We start from the raw sequence: 20793 nt of genomic DNA on the forward strand, positions 1-20793 counted from the left end.
TTCTGTACACGATGCTGTTTTCCCCGTGCCGGTCGGACCCCTGGTCACCAAGATATTGCACGGGAACTGGACCCGTGTCGGCCAAAATTAGCCGTTTTCGCCCGATTTCGCACGCCGATTTATACATGTAAAGTCTATGACGCGAATTTGCACTTTTTGAGCACGCGCCTCGCGCTCCCTATCAATCCGATCGAGCTGAGACCCCTCAAAGGCACGTCGCGCATCCTTGATCTATAAGTTGTGCAAATTTCAGCGCGCTAGGTGCAACGGTCTGGCCTGTAGTCCACGCAAAGCACCACCAAGTCGGGACCTCGGTAACGGACAGACGCACCCTCCTCAAATAGTAATATAGATTAGGATCTGAATGCCAAAATTCATCGGTAGGAAGTTGCTTTCAAGCACTGTCCGGCTCTCAAATGGGCGATAGCCACAACGCCCCCTGCAGTCGCACCAGTCTTAAAATTGATAGATCCACTCTACTGACAGGCACGGTGTATATTCAACCCAAAATGCACATAAATATCACAACAAAACAACCCCTATTCCCTGCGTGACCATGTGAGTAGCACTCCCCGCTAGCTGCGCTTCAGTTTATCCCCGACCCGCTCCCTGACCGCCTGGAGGAGGCGGGGCTCGCTGTACACCGCCGCGGCCACCACGGCGGCCCCACAGAGCGCGCCCACAGCCACATGGGCGGCGGCGGAGCTGGGGTACAGCCAGCTCTCGGAGCCGGCTGCGAGCAGGCCGGCGGTCACCAGCGCGGCAGCCACGGCGGCCGGCGGGCGGAGACCGAGCAGCGGCGGCACGGACACCGCCGGCTCCAGCGGCAGGCCGGCCACGAACCGGTAACTGGCGACACACGGGGCGGGGACAGGGTGAGAGAGGTACGGGACACTGTATCGGGCATCAGCGACACACGGGGTGGGGACAGGGTGAAAGGGGTACGGGACACTGCATCAAGCGCCAGCAACACACTGGACGGGGCGAGCGGGCAGCAGCAGCAGAAAATGGGACGAAGACATGATGGTTGAGAGTGGCACGGGACACTGTATCGGGAACCAGCAGCATACGGGGAGGGGACGGGATGATAATTGAGAGGGGTACAGGACACTATTGGGGACAGCAGACATTCGTATCAGTCGATAGACGGGTGAAGTAACGAGATCCAAGTATATCGAGATCGGCGAATAAAGCGTGATATTGACTATCCATGACAGATTGGATAATGATGTAAATAATTAGACCAATTAGGACAAATCAAATCTATTCAAAAACACAAAAACTCACCAAACGTATATCCTGGTCAGCATATTGACGCAGTTGGCGAGGATAAATCCAACCCCGCCGAATAGCCTAGTAAAGATCCCTGTCGAGATGACGAATATCACAGATAGCAGCACCATCTTCCGGTTATACCTGAAACACCGGAAAACGCCACAACACCTGTCAAAGCGCCCGATAGTAACGTTCCTAGCTTCACTTTATCGACACGACTGGCCAGCCTTTCCACTTCGCCTTTAGCCGCAAAAGGCAGTCTAACAACAAAAACCAACATGAGAACGTCATTTCCTAATCCGCTCAGCCTCTACCGACTAATTTACCTCACTCCTTACTAAGCCACCGACCATTTCCCGACTGCTTTCCATAAACCCTCCACGGCACTTACCCATTGATCTGTTCCTGGCGCATCACCGCGAACGTGTAGCACTCCAGCACTCCGTTCACCGCCAGTAGGAGCACGTAGGCGCACTGGGCGCGCAGCAGACTGACGGCCGGACCGGCGGTCAGCAGGGCGCCTCCGTACAGCCGCAGCAGCAGGTGGGAGTAGCTCCAGCCGAACGTGACGGCAACCAGACCGAGCAGGCTCATGGCGCGCAGCAGGTCGTGCAGAACCCGGCCCGCCGCGGCAGACACCGGCTGCAGGGAGAGGGGGTAGGGTCAGACTCATAGCGCGGAGTAGGTCGTGTAGCACCCGGCCCGCCACCGCAGACACCGGCTGGAGGGGGAGGGAGCTGTCAGGCACCGGCTGGAGGAGAGGTGCCAAACTGTCCCCTTCCAGTGACTGGCGAGAAGGGGAGAGATGGCCAGAAGGATAGAAGCTGGGCAACAAAACAAACCGAATGACAAAAAAGACACCAAGATGAAGATCACAACGACTGGCAGTAAGGACTTATAGCGGAGATGAAGAGTAGCTACGAGTATAATTGGCTAATATCAGAGGAGTGTGTGCTTACAGCTTTTTCGGCGCCTCACCGGGCATCGACACACTGTGGTCAACGTTACTGATATTTTCACCAAATGCCACTACTCCTCAGTAAAAAAAAAATAACACAAAAAACTAACATCAAACACCTCCTACCACACAATCAGCCACGTTGCCACCTACCTTTCCCCGTTCCACTGTGCGCGAGAAGTAGACGTAGGCGTTCTCCTCGACTGGCTGAAAGAGGAAGCGAGCCGCCAGGCTGCCCAGGTTGGCCACCACGTCGTACAGGCCCTGCTCGGAGAAGTCGAGCAGGTGGAAGGCGGTCATCAGGTAGCGCTCGCCCTCCGTCAGCAACTGCTTCAGCAGGCCTTGTTTGAAGAAGCTCCAGGTGAGGGCCAGCTGGTCACGGTCCAGCGCCGGCTGACGAGGAGGGGAGGAGAGGCATTACTGATCAGTGAAGAGAGATGGCAGCAAGGGTCACATCGCCACCGTCGCGACAGGAAATGTTAGAGGCAGACGCGGTTGCTGGGAAAACGTGGCAGCACAACTTTGGCTCTATTTCTAAGGATACTCGATCCAGCGCTGCCGTGAGCTGTCTGTAACACAGGTAGGTCTTAATACCGTTTGACTGCAACCTAAGAGGCCTTAGACCTAAAGTTCTAGCTAAATGAAACGAAGAATGCGACGACTTGGCCAAAAGAAACCACTATGACCGCGAAAACGCTTGACTACATTTGAAACCCCGCCCCTTTACAAATAGTTCACTGGCCTCACCTGTCCCGGCACCAGTCTGGGTCCCAGCTCGCTCGCCGACTTCACCGGTAGACAGTTATCCGGTGAGCGGACGTGCCAGAGCAGCAGCAGGGTGCCGTAATAGATGACCACGAGGAGAGCGGAGCTGACCGCGTGGCCCACACAGTAGGCCCAGATGGCGTGGGACGGGTACAGGGCGATCAGTCAGGCTTTGAGCGCCACCCGACTGCACAGACTGACCATGTCGGCTACCACCTTGGGAGAGAGGGAGAGCGGGTGGGTGAGAGAGTGGTGAGAGGAGATGGGGAGGGGCGAGAAGACGATAAGAGAGTCAGAGATAATCCACATATGCCAGCAAGGTAGGGAGAATACAGTACTTCAACGCGGTGTGAACGATCGACGATACGCAAACGACTGTCACAGCAGGCGATTTGAGCTTCGGATATAATTTCACTGATATAGCAGAGTCATCGGGGAACCGAAGCGCCTAAAATATTTTCCCCTGACACCCTGTTCCTCTCCTCTGCGTCACCCCACCGCCGTCATTCACCTTCAATTTGACAAAGAGCATGGCCTGCGCCAGGATGACCAGCGGCTGGGCGGCCGTCTCCAGTACGACCATGGCCGCGGTGACCCACACGCCCAGACGGTACTCTGAGGTCACCTCGGGCGCCGGCTGGCTGAGCGCGTGCAGCCAGAGGCCGGCCAGCGCCGCCGACACCGCCGCTGACACGGGCCTAGCCAGAGTAGCCATAGTAGCTAGCCTCATGACTCTTGGACTATGAAAGGCAAACGAGTCTGTGTGTATAGTTATGAACGCGGCTTCGTGCGGGTTACACCAAGTATGTGCGTGTTCGGCGTTCGCGTTGTGCATTTTCGTATCCGTAAGTGTGTGCGTTTTCTTGTATAGGTATTTCTTGTGTTATCTTCAACCAGCTCGGACTCGGAGTGTAATCGCCACGCCGATTGTGGATTGCTCTTGATCGTCAATACATACATACATACATACATACATACACGCTAACAGGGGAGCGGGGCGTCAGTCAGAGGCAATTACAACACTGCTCTTTTGTAATACACTCAATTCACTGGCAATAAAACATTACATACTTATGTGCCTATGACGATCCCCACATCTGAAGAAATAAACGTCATTTATCGAGGCAATGACCTTTTAAAACCACTACTACTCAACAGAACTGTGCCGATTAGCTGCTACCCATTGACTGCCTCCACAGTCCACATTCCACAACAACACCTGTTTTTGAAGTAGGTACACTCGGGGGCAGATTGATGTTCCACGACTCCCTACCCATCGAGCTCCCATGGCTCAGCACTGGCTGCTGCCAGTGGCAGCACTAGCAGCACTGGCACTGGCATGCAGTGCTGAGCAGTGCTGAGGGCAGGCAACACTGACATCAGCCAGTGCTGAGCCATGGGATCGCCCGATGGGTAGGGAGTGGTGGAACATCATTCTGCCCCCGAGTGTACCTATATCGACAGTTCCCAGCAAGCACATCCTAAGTGTCAAATTTTTGAAATTGAGATTTCTATACCATTTGACTCAGCTCGTGGAGCTGAGTCGAATGGTTATGAAAATCACAGTTTCGAAAATTTGACACTTGGGATGTTCTTGCTGGGAACTGCCGATATGCAGCTTCTCCCAACAGCTGTGACCATTTCAAGTTAAACTGATTTCCGGACCGGAGCGATGTACCTATTGCTTATGAAGATAACCGTATATTACTTCATTTTATACCTACAATAACTAGAAAATAAGAACAAACTCTGTTCAACTAGAAACATACCAAAAATTAGCATTTTTCTTATGGAGTACACACTACAGTTCTGGTGAGAAAATAGCATATGTTCTACTTAGGAACTCAGACATTGGATGCATCACTGATGCATGATAGGAAAAAAGTAAAGGGTGCATACCTGACATTGATGATGCCCAGGACATCAGATGTAATATACCGGAGAATGACTGCATTTGTGATGAATGTGAACACTCGGTAGGTTATCTGAAAGACATTTCATAGGTATAGCTTCAGCATCAATATGTGCAACACAGACCATGCTGTTCTGGGCCCTGTTTCACCGGTGATAGCAGCATGCTGCTATCACACGTGTCAAATTGGATTTCCATGGAAACATCAGCAAACCATGCCGCCGTCAATCTGTGTGATGTCATCAAATATTGCTGCCAACAGCATCACGGCCGTGCGATCAAACACATCGCATTCAACGAAACAGCAACTCTGTTCCAAACGCAGCTCACGGATTACACGAAACGTCATTAGTGTGACCTCATAACATTACGTCAGCTCGCGCAATTTGATAGTAGCGTGCTGCTATCAACGGTGAAACAGGGCCCTGGTCTCCGCAGCATATAGGTGCTTCATTGGTGGAAAATCCCAGGGGGTGCTACAAGCCCCTAATTATCCACCCGTTTTTTATTTTAAGTTCCATCCAGTACCAGTATGAGTGTTTATGGCTTGGAAGGTAGGTGAAACATTTCATTATTGTAATTTTAATCTTTTGAGACCTGAATTTCAACATTCTCTTGAGAGCCTGAGAGCATTCATGCCAAGGTTTCGGAGTCTGTTTCATGATAAAGAGACAATACTTATAATGGAGTCAACTTGTGGGTCTCTACCGCTGAATAAAAAGGTTAATCATCAAAATATTATCACAATCACCCAGCGACACACATATACAGCAACACAGCCCCAACAACACAGCCCAATACCACGGACAGCCAACAAACAAGCAGTGATGTAGGCGTGTTCAAAAAGTTAATATGCAGCTGTCGACACTAAATAGTCGGTGATTTTCCGTTAGAAATTTTGCGCAAACACCATCTGTATGGGCCTTCGAATAGAACCACCACAATTGAAACAAAAGCGCCAAAAAACTTGAATGTTTGTTTTTTTCGCTCGGTAAAGATATATACGCGAGCCGCATCTATAGAACAGCCATTTTGAGGTTTGTTGACGGTAAAGTTTGTTGTTTGTTGGTAACGGTGGTAATGTGGTAATGTGAGAGAAGAGGTTGAGTGAATAGTATTTTGTTGGGACGCAACCGCGCGAGACGATTGGTAACAAGGCCCTATATACTATTGGTAACTGGGTATTTATCGTTCTCATCTTTTGTCTTATTGTGTCATTTAAAATGCAGGGTAAAAGCGGTAAAAGCATGAAATTCAATTTGTCAATGCCTGCCCCATTAATTTTACCCAATTTCAATCTCGCATGTCAAAATGTTAATTTGAATCAATGGGGAAGGATTACCTAAAAAGTTTGAATGAATTCTCACCTAATTCTCAGTGACAAAGATTTGACAAATCTGCCATGTCAAGGCTGAAACAGACTATTTTCACAGTCTGGAAATCACATACGAAAGCATATTCATATACATTAAGTCATGCTCACACTAATTTCCTGCACCTCTTTGTGTGCAATTGATGCTATTGCAACCTGATGTATTTGAATAGCCTCACGTCACATGATTACACATGTGAGGGGTGTTCACAGGCACCGCAAACTGCTGAGTGGGTTGGACTGTAGGTCGGTCCTGACCGGCCACAGCAGTCACTTCACTGTGTGCGCTGACGGAAGGCAGACAGGGACGTAGTGGGCAAGCTTGGAGGCTGTGTACAGTCCGACTGCACACAGATGGCACACAGGGCCTGTGAAGTGTGAACAGCCCTGTGATTTCATGAATGTGGGAAAAGTTTCAGCCTTAATGCAGCTGAGGACATTTAGATGTATTGGTAAATAAATCTTAATAACTTGCAGACTTGATTGAAAAGGCACTTCTAGCTCCTCCTATATGGCTGACGTATATTTGGTTGGAGAGCTGCCCACTGTAAATTACTTGTGCTTGATTTTAGTTTCACTTTCAGTAACTGTGGAGTGTGGCTGCATTAATTTTGCATTAAAATGAGTAAAATGGAGGAGCCACTGCAATTTTTGCCATTCTCCTCTGCTGTTGAGACTGGCTTTTGGCATAAGCTAAGTCAGCTTAAACTTGATGTGCTGCATTTGAATGAAGAACCAATCAACATCAATGGAAACTATTACAATAATGCAGTCCAAGGTCTGCCTGCACTATTCAATGTTGACTTCACATCTTTTGATAGGTGAGTATGAATTGTGGCCTTTGAACTACCACTGGGATAGTTGATTGTTAGACATTTGCTGTGAGGTCTTAATGGAATTTCACGTGCCTCAAAACCTGGATTCTTGTTAATAATGATTTTCAGCAAAATAAAGACAACAAAATATTTCAAACAGCTTCTGGCATTCATGCAGACATTCAGCTCTTGTGTTCTCGCTTTTAAGGTAGAACTCAATGTTTTCACAAAGCCTTTCCAAAAAATGGCTGCAGTTTCCACCCTTTGGCTATGCAGCTTCTGACATGACATACTCCTGACATGGTAATTTCCCCTGACTCGACTCCGACATATCACCGCTGCTTGCCCTCCCACCGCCAGCCGGCCTCCAGAGGCCCTCAGCTGTCCCGGGGTGCTCATCAACCGCAACACTCGCGAGACGTTCAAGGAGTGCGACAAGGCCGAGCTGCTCCGGCAGCGCGGAGAGGAGGTGTGGAGCAGCATCACCGACGGCTCGGCGCTCTCCCGGCCCGGGCTGCTCAACCGATGGCTTCTGATCACATTCGCCGTACGTGCTGAGCTGATGGATATTGATGTGTGTATGTGTGAGTGAGAAACGTACGAATGGTGCGTGCTTGGCGTGGAGGCAGGGCGGGGCCTGGGGGTTGGGGGGTTGGGACATGGGACTGCCTGATATATCGTGATATTTGTGAGTTCACTTCCTTGAATCGTGTGTGCGACTTTGTCTCCATTGGGATCTTGAACTTATGTGTGTATTTATTCTTCACAGGACCTGAAGCGGTACGACTTCCTGTACTGGTTTGGGTTTCCTGCGCTCAAATGTCCCTCGTCCGTGATGACGGTGGAGCCGCCTCAGCCGCTGTCCGAAGCGTTCGCGGCAGATCAGGTGGGTTTGCAGATATTAGGATATAACAGAGTCGTTGAATGCATATCTTTATGATGTCAATGCATGAATCATCATGCTTCTGTCGTTTGCTTTGTACTCAATAGACATTGTAGTATTTTTGCATTGTGCAATGTGCGTTGTCACGATGTCTTTGCGGCTTCTTGTTGCCCAATTTGTACGTCACTGAAACTCTATATGCCTGAAGACAGAAATCATTACCCCCCTCCCCCCGCGCAGACGGAGCGCCTGTTGTCGCTGCTGCCGCCGGGATCCCCTCCCGCCGCCGCCTTCCTGGTGCAGCTGGAGCCGGCGCTGGCCGTGCTGCCGCTGGCCCGTCTGACCAGCGCGCCGGCCGGCCGCTGGCTGCTGGCCTTCTGCGACCCCAGCGCTGACCGGCGACACCCCGGCTGGCCGCTGCGCAACCTGCTCGCTCTCTACTGGCACCACTGGTGAGACACGGTTCACTTTCTACTGGCACCACTGGTGAGACACGGCTCACTCTCTACTGGCACCACTGGTGAGACGCGGTGGAGGCCAGTCTGAGGGGAAGGAGACTAGGTCTGAGGTCTGACGGTGGATGCTTCGCCTGAGGAGGACTCTCTTTACGCCACTTTTACTCTCGTTAATTGCATGCTAGACTAATAATAAAGTTATCCGTGAACTTTCAGCTAGGTGATTCATTGTGCGTTCGCTGGGATCCGACGACGATCTGTAATTCCCACTGAAGGGTGTGTTTACGTATACTTGGTAGAATCCATCGCCAGACAGTATAGAAATGGGGCAACGAAATGCTGCGCCGTTTTCCCTGACAGCGCTGTTCTGTTCCAGCGGCCGTGAGCGGCCAACTGTTGAGGTCCTGTGCTGGCGGGACATGACTCGCGGCGGCGTGCGCTCTGTCGGCCACAGTCTGATACTGAAGTTACGGCTGCCGGCGGAAGATGGCGCTGCGGACGCCGCGCCGGCCGTCACTGGATGGGAGCGGAACGAGCGGGGCAAGATGGGGCCGCGGATGGTCAACCTGAGCTCCACCATGGACCCGAAGGCGTGAGACACGGACGGGCTGGGCTCTGTGTCGGCTAGGCATACTGTTATCGGTGTCGTCAGAGTGAGAGGTCCGAATAGTCGGGACCGAACCGTATGAAATTAGCTATGTTCCGTCGGATCGGAGCTGACTCCCTTGTCGCGTAATATATATTTTTAGGACCATATGGGTTACTCTGCGACGAGCTGTTTTTTCTCCTAGTTTTAAGGTTTTTTATGTCAACACATTTAATATATGTCCTACTGTCTTATTGTTATAATAACGAGCACGCTAAGCGCTCGTTCACGATCACCTCTATACTCCTTGCCGTCTTGTCACCACCAGGCAGTCCAGCCGTACAGTTCTGACTGCTACCACCCTTTGTCCCCAGTCTGGCGGCCTCGTCGGTGGACCTGAACCTGAAGCTGATGCGCTGGCGGCTGGTGCCCGACCTGCAGCTGGACAAAATGACGAACGCCCGCTGCCTGCTGCTGGGGGCCGGCACGCTGGGCTGTAACGTGGCTAGGACGCTGCTGGTAAGTGGCCAGACTAGGTGTGTGTGGGGGTGGGGAGGGGGATATAACGCCCGCTGTCTGCTGATCGGGGCCGGCACACTGGGCAGTGGGCTGTAATGTGGCCAGGACGCTGCTGGTAAGTGGCGGGTGAGGCGAGTGGCTAAGGACTGGTGGTGGGTGGCGGCTAGAGATGCTTTAAGTCGGCTGAGAAGAGTACTGTTTGTAGGCGGCCAGGCGGCTGCATGTGCTGGTACATCTTCTGGAAAAGCACACAGTTCTAGTGTTTAATCGTGACCGAGATGAATTGGCTTTCGTGTGGTCTAGATCTACTTTCCAAATTAGCTCGCTGCTAATAACTATTTGGCTTGCAACGGGTGGTGAATATTGTATGTTATGAAAAAACAGGTATCCTAACATAAGTGATCGTTCAAAGTTGCGTTTCATGTGTGACCTGAGATATGCCTTTGCGAGCTGTTAAGCTGGCAATTCCATTGTGTGCTTGGTAATCCTTATAGTAGGATTGGAATGCTCCTCTGGAAATTCTTCTCTAGTTACTGTAAAACAACATTTATATGTGGCCTGTAAAACTTTATCCCTTAGAATGTTGGTGGTCACGAGAGGAATTTGTGTAATGTGGTCTGACATGTGGGCTAAATCGTTCCTGAAAGTAGTGGGGGCCTGCACCTGGACTTGACAGACAGTTTCTTTATAATTTGCGGCAGCTTGGCTGATAATAAGCTTGTAACTCCCATTAAGACATGAGTGGTAGGTAAACTTCGCATGCGCTCACTGAACGTATATCGGTAAGCACGTGCGGTTGCATTACTAGAAGTATTTCACATATAATACCTCCCCGCTGCCTATTGGGCTATTAAAACATTTCATACAAACGAGGCAGATTACGGTACGATTTAGAACTTTTTTTTAGAGCTTTTTAGCTCTTCGGCATTAATTTAGTAAGATTTTTTCTTTTGCCTATTTTGTCTGGCATGGAGCTTAGAATTGAATTAAAATTTCATATATCCACGTTATTCATGCGAATTGAAAACTCAAACATGCGGTATCGATTTAGCATGAAATGGAACTTATGAGCCATAAATCCTTGTCCTCTAAAAATTAAGGCAGGGCCTTCTCAATGTTTAATTCACTAAGAATGATATGTTGAATTGCATTGCGTTTCGGAATTCGTTACAAAGTAAAACTCTCTGATCTCTAAAGTATAAACCGCTACAACATACAATTAGTTGTTTGTGTTATTACTTGATGGCCATTCCACTGTACTGTTAGTTTTCATCAGTAGAAAACATACAACAAGAAAATTACATGCTGCTACTCTATGCCAGAACGAACAAGTGCCATTAACTTACTACATCTAATGGAACCTTGTTTGTAATTGTTTGGACTTTGATGAGTGCACAAATTTATTACGAATGTCTACTTAAGCAAAAGCATGCATTAGACGTGCGCCTCGGGGGCTTTGTCTTTGGTGCGACGTTGTACAGCTCATCTACATAATCAATGAATGAGCGGGGCGCCTTAATTGATCGGTCACCTGGTGCACGGTTTATAGGAGCGCGGCTGCATTACGGGGCCGTGCAGGCCGCCGCTCTCCCGGCGGGGTGCCGCGTTACGAGCGGGGCACGGTGGCCACTGACCGGCCTCCCCCGCCCCCGGCACCGCCGGGGGTGCCCGAATACAGAGCCGAGCTTCCGTTTGACCTCCCGCCTTAAAACTTGTAATGGCAGTGACGGCACCGTAGAGGAAAATATATTCATAGGCTGAAGCTTTATTGGATCTGCCTGTTTAGAATTGAGGCGTCGTTTGTCATTCTGTATTGGGAAGTAATGGAACTGCGGTGCAGGGGTGGGAGGATGTTGTCTCCCCCCCCCCCCCCGTCGGCACGCGCCCACACGGGGAGTTCCGGCGGAAGGAGGGAGGTGGGGCCGGCGACCGGCCGTGTATCTGCGGTCGCTGCCCATATCGGTCCGTCGGGCCGCGCATGGCATTACCGGGGAGCCGTCAGCCCGCTGACCGCAGCCCGTGTAATGATGCTGTCAGCCAGTGGTCGGCCGCCGGAGATGTTTTATTCAGGCGCGGCCCCTGCAGGACAGTCCCGGTTTGGAGCGCCCCGGTACTGGGCTGCGTCCGGCCGGAAACCGAGCTTCTGATCGGCTTAGATGAGCGCCGCGCGGGCCGGGAGTGCCATGCGCTCCTCGTGAGCGGGTGGTCCAAGGAGTAGCGGTCCCTGTTTCCGTTCCGGGAAGTTTGGGCTTTAGATGCGCGGGATTACATGAGAGGTTGGTGTAAAGTGAGGAGGGTGAGGGATTTTGTGGGTGCTCCGGCCAGGATTTGGCGGAGAGCTGGAAGAAGGAAGTTGTAAACTCAGTTGTAGGGCTGAGGATAACATGGAGCAGGGAGGAAGTGCGGTATTTAGCGTCATTTATTCACAAAGCCTGTCCTACGGATGTATGATTTGCATAAGTATGTCTAGAAAGTATTCGCTTTACAGATTTTCGTGTTTTGCATATTCTGTATTTGTATCAGGCGGATATTTTCAATTCCTGCTAGGATCACAGCGCTAGACAACTAGAGAATTGTTAGGATTCACTTGTAGATGTATGCATTACTCACGTAGTCAGATAAGTTACAGCTTAACAGCTTGCTTTAAAAACACAGCTATGACAAGCAATTTTACCAAGCAGTGCTCATGACGTCCCAAAGTATTACGGACTTTTATTGTTCCGTTACTTTGTAGCTGACGTAAATCGGTCGCGCCTTATCACGTAACACCCACCAGCCCCGGTTAGGATGAAGCCGCTACACTGTTCGCTATTGTCCTATACAGGATGTCGCCGAGCGCCTGATCACGCCTTGTAAAGTCCCGTTAACACCCGATAACCGTCCACTTCGTGATTTTAATTCGTGACTCAGTCGCTGGAGCGGCGAGTTTTCTGATCTAACACTCGTACTCGATCGGAACCTCACGCTGGATTTTCGTCAGCCGCTCGGCCTGTGTCGTCATTTTCTCTCGGCCCTGGCTGGTTCATCTGATTCTCTCGCCTGATTCCGACACCAGTTTGGCATATACCGTTGGCGACGTTTAACCGTTTACTTATCGTTGACGTTTAATAACGGCCTGCGTCAGTTTCGTGAGAGTCCGACTGGGGATGTGAGTGGACCACCTGTATGGGACATAGGTTGGCACCGTTATGTGGGATAAACTGGTGTAATCCCCCTGAATTTTCCCGGGATGCGTTACGTGAGATACATCGTGAACCAAATATTTGGTGTGTTGATATGCCAGGTGCTGGCATGTATGTTACATACACGCTAGTGTTGTTGCAATGTATGACGGTTATAACGTCATGCCTTCCAGCTGAACATCATGGACAATATTTATATTTTTACGACCGGAAAAGGCGCTTTCTTCTGGTTTGCCAGTTCACTGCAAAGCTGACGATATCACTGTGTTAAGCAGCGAATCAGGCTCACGGAACGTATGCTTGCCCAGACGAGTGCCACTCCCTTACTTGTCCATTAGTTTTGAGTGCAACTTACCACAGCCCTCTCCCCTTTGCGTGTTTCAGGGCTGGGGTGTGCGCCACATCACCTTGGTGGACAACGGAACGGTGTCCTACTCTAACCCGGTGCGGCAGAGCCTCTTCACGTTCCAAGACTCGGTACAGAGACGACCCAAGGCGGTCGCCGCTGCCGAGCGGCTCAAAGATATATTCCCGGGGGTGGTGAGTGAGAATCTCCGTCCCGGACTGGGGCTCATGTGGTCTAGGCTGAAGGCTCGGAGTTGCGCTGTGGGTGGATGTCTTAGCTCAGCGTATTTGCTCCGCTCTTTGGTGATGTGCATGAACGTCTTCAGGCTAGAGGTTTTTTTCTGGTTAGCATGCCAATGTTTCCTGATATATTCAACTCAATACAACAACCAATATGTGGATTATCCCGTGCCGGAAAGTTTACAAATGTCTTATAATAGTCGCAGATAATTGGGTGACTAAATATCTGCCGATGTCCCCAAATGTCTGAGGGTGTCCGTCTCAGCATAAAGCGGTGACAAATCTGCCAATATTCACAGATCTCCGAGGGTGTCCAGCTGAGTGTGCCGATGTGTTTCCCCAGATCTCCGAGGGTGTCCAGCTGAACGTGCCTTTGTGTTTCCCCAGATATCTGAGGGCGCCCAGCTGAGCGTGCCGATGCCGGGCCACCCTGTGAGTGCCGCGCTGCTGGACCAGGTCACCACCACCGTGTCCCGGCTGAGGCAGCTGGTTACCGACCACGACCTGGTGTTCCTGCTGATGGACAGCAGGGAGAGCCGCTGGCTACCCACCGTGATGGGTGCAGCGCATCAGAAGGTAGGAAGGGGAGGGAGCTGGGGGCATGGTTCTCTGAGGGGAGGGGGCGAGTATCGCAGCTCATAGAAGAGTTTAACGGAAGGGTGTTTTGAGGACATGTGTAATAGGGCGCAAAATGACCGCAGTAGTCGGCGCGATAAAAAAGCCCCAATTATAACAAATAGCAAACAAATTGCGATGCTTTATGCATGTTGTGTGGTTGGTTTGCTGGGTAAAGCGTTGTGATTTGACTTCTGATGAGAGCTGACTAGCTCACAGTTCTTGATGATGTGTCGTCGCTCTGACCGCCCCACCTCCGCCAGGTTGTGATCACGGCGGCGCTGGGGTACGACTCTTACCTGGTGATGCGGCACGGCAGTCGTCCTCCGGGCCTGCCGTCTCCTGACTCGGCAGTCAGTTGCGACCCGCGCCAGATGATCGACGGCTCCGAGCTGGGCTGCTACTTCTGTAACGATGTCGTGGCGCCGGGAAACGTGAGTACGATGGGGAGACGGATCGTACTGCTAACGCTCATTGGGTCGTGAGTTGTGTGAGCTGAGTTCTGGGAGTGGCGAGTCGTGTGTGAGTTGCGGTGGGTGATATGAATTGGCTGGGTTTGTAGGTCGTGCCAGTGTGGTTGGTGAGTCACCGAGAAAGGTGAGGCCTGCTGGAAATATGTGTGTTTCCAGAAATTCGCGCTGAATTGTTAAATGTAATTCGTGCCTGTTACAGTCAGCTGGGCATAGCAGGGATGTGACGCGTAGAATCCAAGCTATGTCCGGAAATTCTGCCAGAATGAGGAAAACAAAGTGAAATGTAAACAACGGAGAAGCCTGCTACAACAGCAACGCATAGTCCATAGCAAGCCGTTTTGGCAACATTGTTCTCTGCTTTTTTCTGTGTTGTGTTGAAATTCTAGATGATCTGTTGGATAAATTTTTCAACGAACCAAAACCTAGTTTGTCAAAAATGTATCGATTTTCTTTCTTCTTTACACGTACTCCACACTAGCTTATTAATTTTATCGCCATATACTCTGCTCAAACCTGTTTCCGTCGCATCCCTGCTGTGCAGCAACACAGTCCGACCTTGGAGTTATCCGCACCCTCGCTGTCTGCAGCCGCCCGCCACCGGAAAAGTCGCCGTCCCTCGCGCTTAAATCACCGTCCTCCGAATGAATGGCCAATCAGATGTGGCGGCGACCCGTCTCCATCTGACGGCCACATTCCAATGACCGCCTCCGCCGGAGACCAGTTGCTGAGCTGCTACCACATCCTTGGGGGGGGGGGGGGCACCTACCCCACACGGCGGCCCCTCGACGAACACACCTCACGGCGAACCCAGCCGACCGCCGCTGCTGCATAATGCAGCCATGCGCCGAACTCTGAATGTGCAATGCGCCGTCCACGATGCGGGGAATGTGTTTACTATGCGAGTTCCGGCGGGCCGGCCGGCCGGCCGGAGAGATAGCCCGTTATAGCGGCGAGCTGCGGGGATAAGAGGAGCTTCCGGGCGAATGTATTGTCCGGCAGGGCGGATGTGGGGGGCGATGACCTGTCCTGAGACGGAAGTTAAGGGGGATGGGGCGAAGGCCGCGGTCGTTACGGATGGAATGCCTTGCTGGGATGCGTTTACGATGGGGGCTTGGTCAAACCGCTACCCCAAGGGCTGACAGTTTGTTGGTGAGGGCTTTTGATGTAAGTTGAAATTGTGTTGTACATTACATCAAGCTAACTGTTGAAAGTTCGCGTACACTGCTAAAAATAGATTGACGCTGCACTGTCCAGATACAAAGTAGTGACCTGACCTTGTGTTATGGATTGAGTCTGATGCCTGAATGGTTCGGTGAATGTCATCGATATCACACCACGGTTGTCCTATGACCGTGTCTTCCCCCTCCCCTACCCCTCTGTGCCCGGCATCACCGTGACCGTGTTCTCCCCACCCTGTGACCGTGCCCCCTCCCCCTCTGTTCCCGGCAGTCGGTTCAGGACCGCACGCTGGACCAGCAGTGCACCGTGACCCGACCGGGGGTCAGTATGATTGCCGCGGGACTGGCCGTGGAGCTGGCCGCCGCCCTCCTCCAGCACCCTCAACGGTCAGTATTCCGCGAAAGAAACACTGATTGTCGACCTTATGGACTCACACGGTGTTGGATTCTGAATAGGCCGCACCTAGGTGAAGCGGCGAATGATGAAATTATGTTGCATGGCCTGTCGCCTTGCCCCTGACGCGATAAGAGCTCGTGCCTTGCACTCGACTATGGGTATGTGATGGACACGGCTGGAGCGACTGTGGTAAAACCCGATGACATACATACTGCACGATAGGGGAAGCTGGAAAGTTTGATGACGAGCCTTAAATATTTTGTTTGCAGTTGTACATATCTACACATGGAAGGAATTCACATACAGATGTACGGTATGCATTCATAGGTCCTCGGAACTTCCGCAGAATTTCGTGTTTTCGCCGAACACATTTGTTGCATGTCTCGTGACGGACATCAGAAATCCTCACTTTTCATCCCGCCTGCTGACTGGTGGTGGTGGTTCGGCTCTGTCCCGTGCGGGGCTGGCTGCGGTGGGGCTGAGCCTACCCGGCGGCCGCGGACACCTGCGGCCCCCGCCGCACCCGTCCGGCCCAGCCAGCCTTCCGGCGGCAGCCGCAGCACGCGGCACGCGAGCTGACCACCGCCGGCTGCCGGATACACCAGAGAGAACAATGACAGATGCTCGCGCGGCGCCAAAAATGACACCGAATGGTGTTCAGAAGAGGCGCTCCACGGGGATTGTTTGTTTGTGGTGTCACGTACGGTACGGGTGGGGCCGGATTTCGGTGAATGAATGCCTTCGGTTTGGAGTTTTTTTCGGATGCGGAGTTGAAATGTTGGTAGTTAGACTGTAGGTAGGATTATTTTTCGCGCGGCGTCTGGCATGCAACGGTCTGAAGTCTTTCGCGCAGCGGAATTTCAAGTTGTTAGGACGAAGCTTAAGTCATATCGCCGCAATGGGTCTGCAAAGGCCTCACATGCTCGGGATAGCGATCTTGGCAGCGTAAATAAGCTTAATCGGTGCAGCGGCCGACGGGGGCCCGGCAGGGCTGAGCTGGTATCAGGCACCCGAAATCCGCAAATCCCCGCTGTTTTCTTGGTTGAGAAGCTCAAACGGTAAGCTCGAGTGCTACTACGCAGTTAGTGATCTGTTCTGTCCAGAGCTATTTCATGTAATGTGTGGATATTTTTTTGTTCATATCGGTTACGGTTACGGTCAACGCCTGTTATTCTGAGTTATGCGAGCTGACGAATTCACAGTACATATGATACCTACTGCTGACAGGAGCCGGACATCCGGGAGGGTCACGTAGGCCGTGTTTGCGTGTCGGAGTCACACCTTTTCGCGGCTCAGTGTGCCCCCTCCCCCCCCCCCCTGGAGTCCGTTATACCGCCACATGTTTTTATTTAGCGAAAGCAGGTTATGCCAGCATGTAATGACGCAAATGTAAAACATGTTGAGGGAAGATTTCCGAATTCCAGCACAAAACAGGAACTTAATCCTCCTGCAGCCGCTTCCATGCATTGTGTAAAGTCCCTGCTCGGAATTCAGCGACTTTTTGGTCATGCAAGCTTAATCATAACAAAGACATTACCGTTTCCACCCAACACTGACGAGTAGGATGGATGACAACTTAATTCGACACTTTTAAATAGTAGCCTTGTTGTCATCGCTTTTTCAGTGCAATGCTCGGAAGGCAGGGGAGCGGCACTGTGGTCCGTTTTTGTACGCCGAGGTATGCGCTATGGCTGTCAAAACCGCGCGGCATGCTGTCGCGTTCCTCCCGTGGCCCGTTCACTGGGGAGGGGTGGAGGGGGCGGCTGTGGGTCGCGTGCCAGCGCGCCCCCGAGACTGGGCCAGTGGCGGCCAGCGCCTGACGGAATTCGACGGACAGCTGTGCGGCATCTCGGGCGCTCCAACCATGCCACCCCCGCTCTCCCCGCTCTCCCCCCCCCCCACCGTAACCGCTCGTTCGCCAGTGTAGGAGCTGCACATAAGCTGGACTATAAGTATGGGATATTGCATAGCTCAATCAGAGAGCAGAAACAGAGCGGTTGCCGTGCGCGGTCGGTAATGGCAGCGGTCGAAGGGGTGACATCAGACTCCTTCACGTCACCTCACACCCTTCACGGGTCGTACTCAGGGTCTAACGTCACCAGTCGGGTAACAGGGAGCTAAAATACTTTACAGTTTGTCACTTTCACCTCGGTAGAAAAATGAGAAAAGTGGCTTAAACCGATGAGCTTACCCTTACGTGCCCTTTGATGTCTTATGGGTGACGCCGGTTGAATGAAGAAGTGAAGGTTCATGTCCACATATGTTTTTGTTTTGTGGACTTTCGAGTCCCACACGTGAAAGTGACATTGGTATTTTTAACTCACGTGGAATGCAATTGGGTATGTGTTGTTACTGACCTTGAATGACGTTTACGCTGTCGTTTTTCTCGCCTAAAATTTGGCAAGGATCATTAACAGATCTCCTGTGAAGTTGGATTAGTGTCACCACAGCGAAACAATATACATCATCTGTCTGTTGCGTGCTATTTTCGCGGCTCTCGAAACTCGCCTCAACCAATCACTTTCACCCGGATTAAAACATTGCGTCTGAAGATAAATAGGTCCAATTTTGTGGCCCTTTGTGCCGCGTGACTTTTGCAGACAGCGATTATTTCACATCCATGCAATGGGATTTTATTGGCTGTGCGGCTTATTGATCGGGTTTTACGGGAGCACGGAGGGTTTTGTGTCTGGACCGCAGCCCCCAGTCGCCGCCGTTATCACTCAGACGGCTCGGCCGCGGCGCCGATACCATCCGAAAATACCGCACAACTTCGTGGCACATTGCAATGCCGGAGTCCGGTTGGCTAAAAACGTCATGTTTGCTGTTTGTCAGTGTATCTCTCTGGGGCTCAACCAGTTGATGATGCCGCTACCGCAGAGGGAGGGGCTCTAATCCCTGACTCACCGGTCAGCTATTTACTCTCCCGTTCAGCCGACAACACGGCTGGTCTCCCAGAACCCTGACTGGGGGATCAGCGGTTAGTAGCGATTCGGCCGGTCTTTCTGAGTCGGTCTTTGAAGTCGGCCTGGTGGGAAACGCTGTCGAGAGCTTTGCTGAATCGTTGATGACTTAATGTCTCTTGCTCGATCATAACCAATGAATGCTGATTTTGTTGAACAAGTAACTCATCTAGTTCGCGAGTGGGCGTGGGTGATACATGCCTGTCGCCTGACACGTCATACAGTGTAATAGCACTTTGTCAACCTATGTCTACAGTAAGCGGACCCCGGTCTCTAGGTAGGCAGAGAACAGACCCAGGCCAGCCCCTGACTCCCCTCTCCCTGTCTGCCTGCAGGGAGCGTGCCCCGGTCTGCCCTGTGTCTGCTGAGGTAGCCGAGGCGCCGGCCGGCCCTCTGACTCTCCTCGGTACCTCTGCCTGCAGGGAGCGCGCCCCGGTCTGCCCTGTGTCTGCTGAGGTAGCTGAGGCGCCGGCTGGTCCTCTGACTCTCCTCGGTACCTCTGCCTGCAGGGAGCGCGCCCCGGTCTGCCCTGTGTCCGCTGAGGTAGCTGAGGCGCCGGCTGGTCCTCTGACTCTCCTCGGTACCTCTGCCTGCAGGGAGCGCGCCCCTGTTTGCCCTGTGTCCGCTGAGGTAGCCGAGGCGCTGGCTGGCCCCCTGACTCCCCTCTCCCTGTCTGCCTGCAGTGAGCGCGCCCCGGTCTGCCCTGTGTCCGCTGAGGTAGCCGAGGCGCCGGCCGGCCCTCTGGGAGCGGTACCTCACAGCGTGCGGGGCTTCCTGGGGCAACACCAGCAGCTGACGCCGGCCACCAGGGCCTTCAACCGGTGCACCGCCTGCTCCAGCAAGGTAAGACATGAGAGACATACGAGATACACATGACGCAGAGACACCCACCACCGCCTGCTCCAGCAAGGTAAGACACAGCGTCACCGGGGGCTGCTTCGACAAGGCGCAGATCTTTTGTTTGTTAGTTTGTTGTGACTAGTTAGTCAAGGTGCAAACTGCACATGTCACCTTGCGAAACTTCGCTAGAGTGTGATATCGATCCGAACGAGCGCAGGAAATGATGAGAATCCTGTGTGTTTGTATAAACTGTACACGTCCCGTAGAGGTAGATAAAGGTGTATTTCTGTAATTGGTGTCGTCTCACAATCATTAGCGCCTGACTCTGCCAAAAATGGACTGTAATTGAGCACAGATTGTATATTGTATAACCGAGGGGTCAATCGTCGATGGGTCCTTCCTAAGCGGATTTTACGGACTAAAAATGGTGAAAGAAAACACCACCCACGTAATTCCTGAGAATATCTCCCCTGTTTGTGCATGCCGTCGGTCGCGTGTTGCGACAGATTATGTTTCGGTTTAGTGTGTTCATGCGCTATTGCAATAGCTCGTTTATTCCTAATGCGATGCACTGAATTAAGTGCATTTGAGAAGCGAATTACACCCAACTAAAGCTTTCTCCCCCACTATTTATCCTGAACCGTCCACTCAAGAGTTTCTACAGATTAGGAAAATCGTATTCCGAGAATCCTACGAACAATCTGTTGTTATTCATTGTGTTTTTGGGCTTGTGGTGCTGATGATAGTATTCCATAAAATGCAGCCGTTTTGTGTCTGATGATCATTTTTTTCGTGTTTATGAAAACGATAGTGGCATTTTGTCATAGCGCAGTACCCACCTTTACCTTCACTGGAATTCCAAATACCTTTTGGAAAGAAATGCAAATGCCACTTGCCTAAAATATGGCTTGTTTGAGAAGTAATGATAAATATCATTGATGTTTATTACACCTATAATATTATATTTATATCTCTTGCAATTAGGATGAAATACATCTTTAAGCTACTTGCAAAATGAAC

General features: G+C 51.6%; 2 protein-coding genes across 17 annotated transcripts in view; one reads left to right on the forward strand and one right to left on the reverse strand.

The window, feature by feature from the left end:
* Positions 1-480: 480 nt before the first annotated feature.
* On the reverse strand, positions 481-5851 carry LOC122381182 (protein RFT1 homolog). Of its 8 annotated transcripts, XM_043365064.1 has the most exons (8): positions 5508-5519; positions 3977-3979; positions 3510-3696; positions 2981-3214; positions 2387-2626; positions 1667-1917; positions 1288-1416; positions 481-849 (listed from the first exon to the last, which is right to left on the reverse strand). In XM_043365064.1, exons 5-8 carry the CDS (start codon positions 2531-2533, stop codon positions 576-578), a joined length of 801 nt encoding a protein of 266 aa, XP_043220999.1. In that variant the 5' UTR covers positions 2534-2626; positions 2981-3214; positions 3510-3696; positions 3977-3979; positions 5508-5519; the 3' UTR covers positions 481-575. The 8 variants fall into 8 exon arrangements, with proteins under 8 accessions (XP_043220999.1, XP_043220995.1, XP_043220997.1 ...); XM_043365060.1 differs by lacking the exons at positions 3510-3696; positions 3977-3979; positions 5508-5519 and adding exons at positions 4898-4983; positions 5719-5851; XM_043365062.1 differs by lacking the exons at positions 3510-3696; positions 3977-3979; positions 5508-5519 and adding exons at positions 4898-4983; positions 5674-5714.
* A 58-nt stretch (positions 5852-5909) lies between these two features.
* Positions 5910-20793, forward strand: part of LOC122381181 (ubiquitin-like modifier-activating enzyme ATG7) — a 32505-nt gene continuing 17621 nt past the window's right edge. The window contains exons 1-12 of one of the 9 annotated variants that reach the window (XM_043365051.1): positions 5910-5947; positions 6867-7103; positions 7458-7644; positions 7867-7983; positions 8221-8432; positions 8812-9027; positions 9396-9540; positions 13107-13262; positions 13695-13883; positions 14186-14356; positions 15845-15960; positions 19617-19776. In XM_043365051.1, coding sequence (XP_043220986.1) covers positions 6904-7103; positions 7458-7644; positions 7867-7983; positions 8221-8432; positions 8812-9027; positions 9396-9540; positions 13107-13262; positions 13695-13883; positions 14186-14356; positions 15845-15960; positions 19617-19776 — 1869 coding nt within the window. In that variant the 5' untranslated portion in view covers positions 5910-5947; positions 6867-6903. Of the gene's footprint in view, positions 6092-6866; positions 7104-7457; positions 7645-7866; positions 7984-8220; positions 8433-8811; positions 9028-9395; positions 9541-13106; positions 13263-13694; positions 13884-14185; positions 14357-15844; positions 15961-19616; positions 19777-20793 lie in introns of all 9 variants that reach the window. The other 8 variants (XM_043365054.1, XM_043365055.1, XM_043365053.1 and 5 more) reach the window with 8 other exon arrangements.

Source organism: Amphibalanus amphitrite, unplaced genomic scaffold (assembly GCF_019059575.1).
Source record: "Amphibalanus amphitrite isolate SeventyFive unplaced genomic scaffold, NRLGWU_Aamphi_draft 000115F_arrow, whole genome shotgun sequence".
NCBI lineage: Eukaryota > Metazoa > Arthropoda > Thecostraca > Balanomorpha > Balanidae > Amphibalanus > Amphibalanus amphitrite.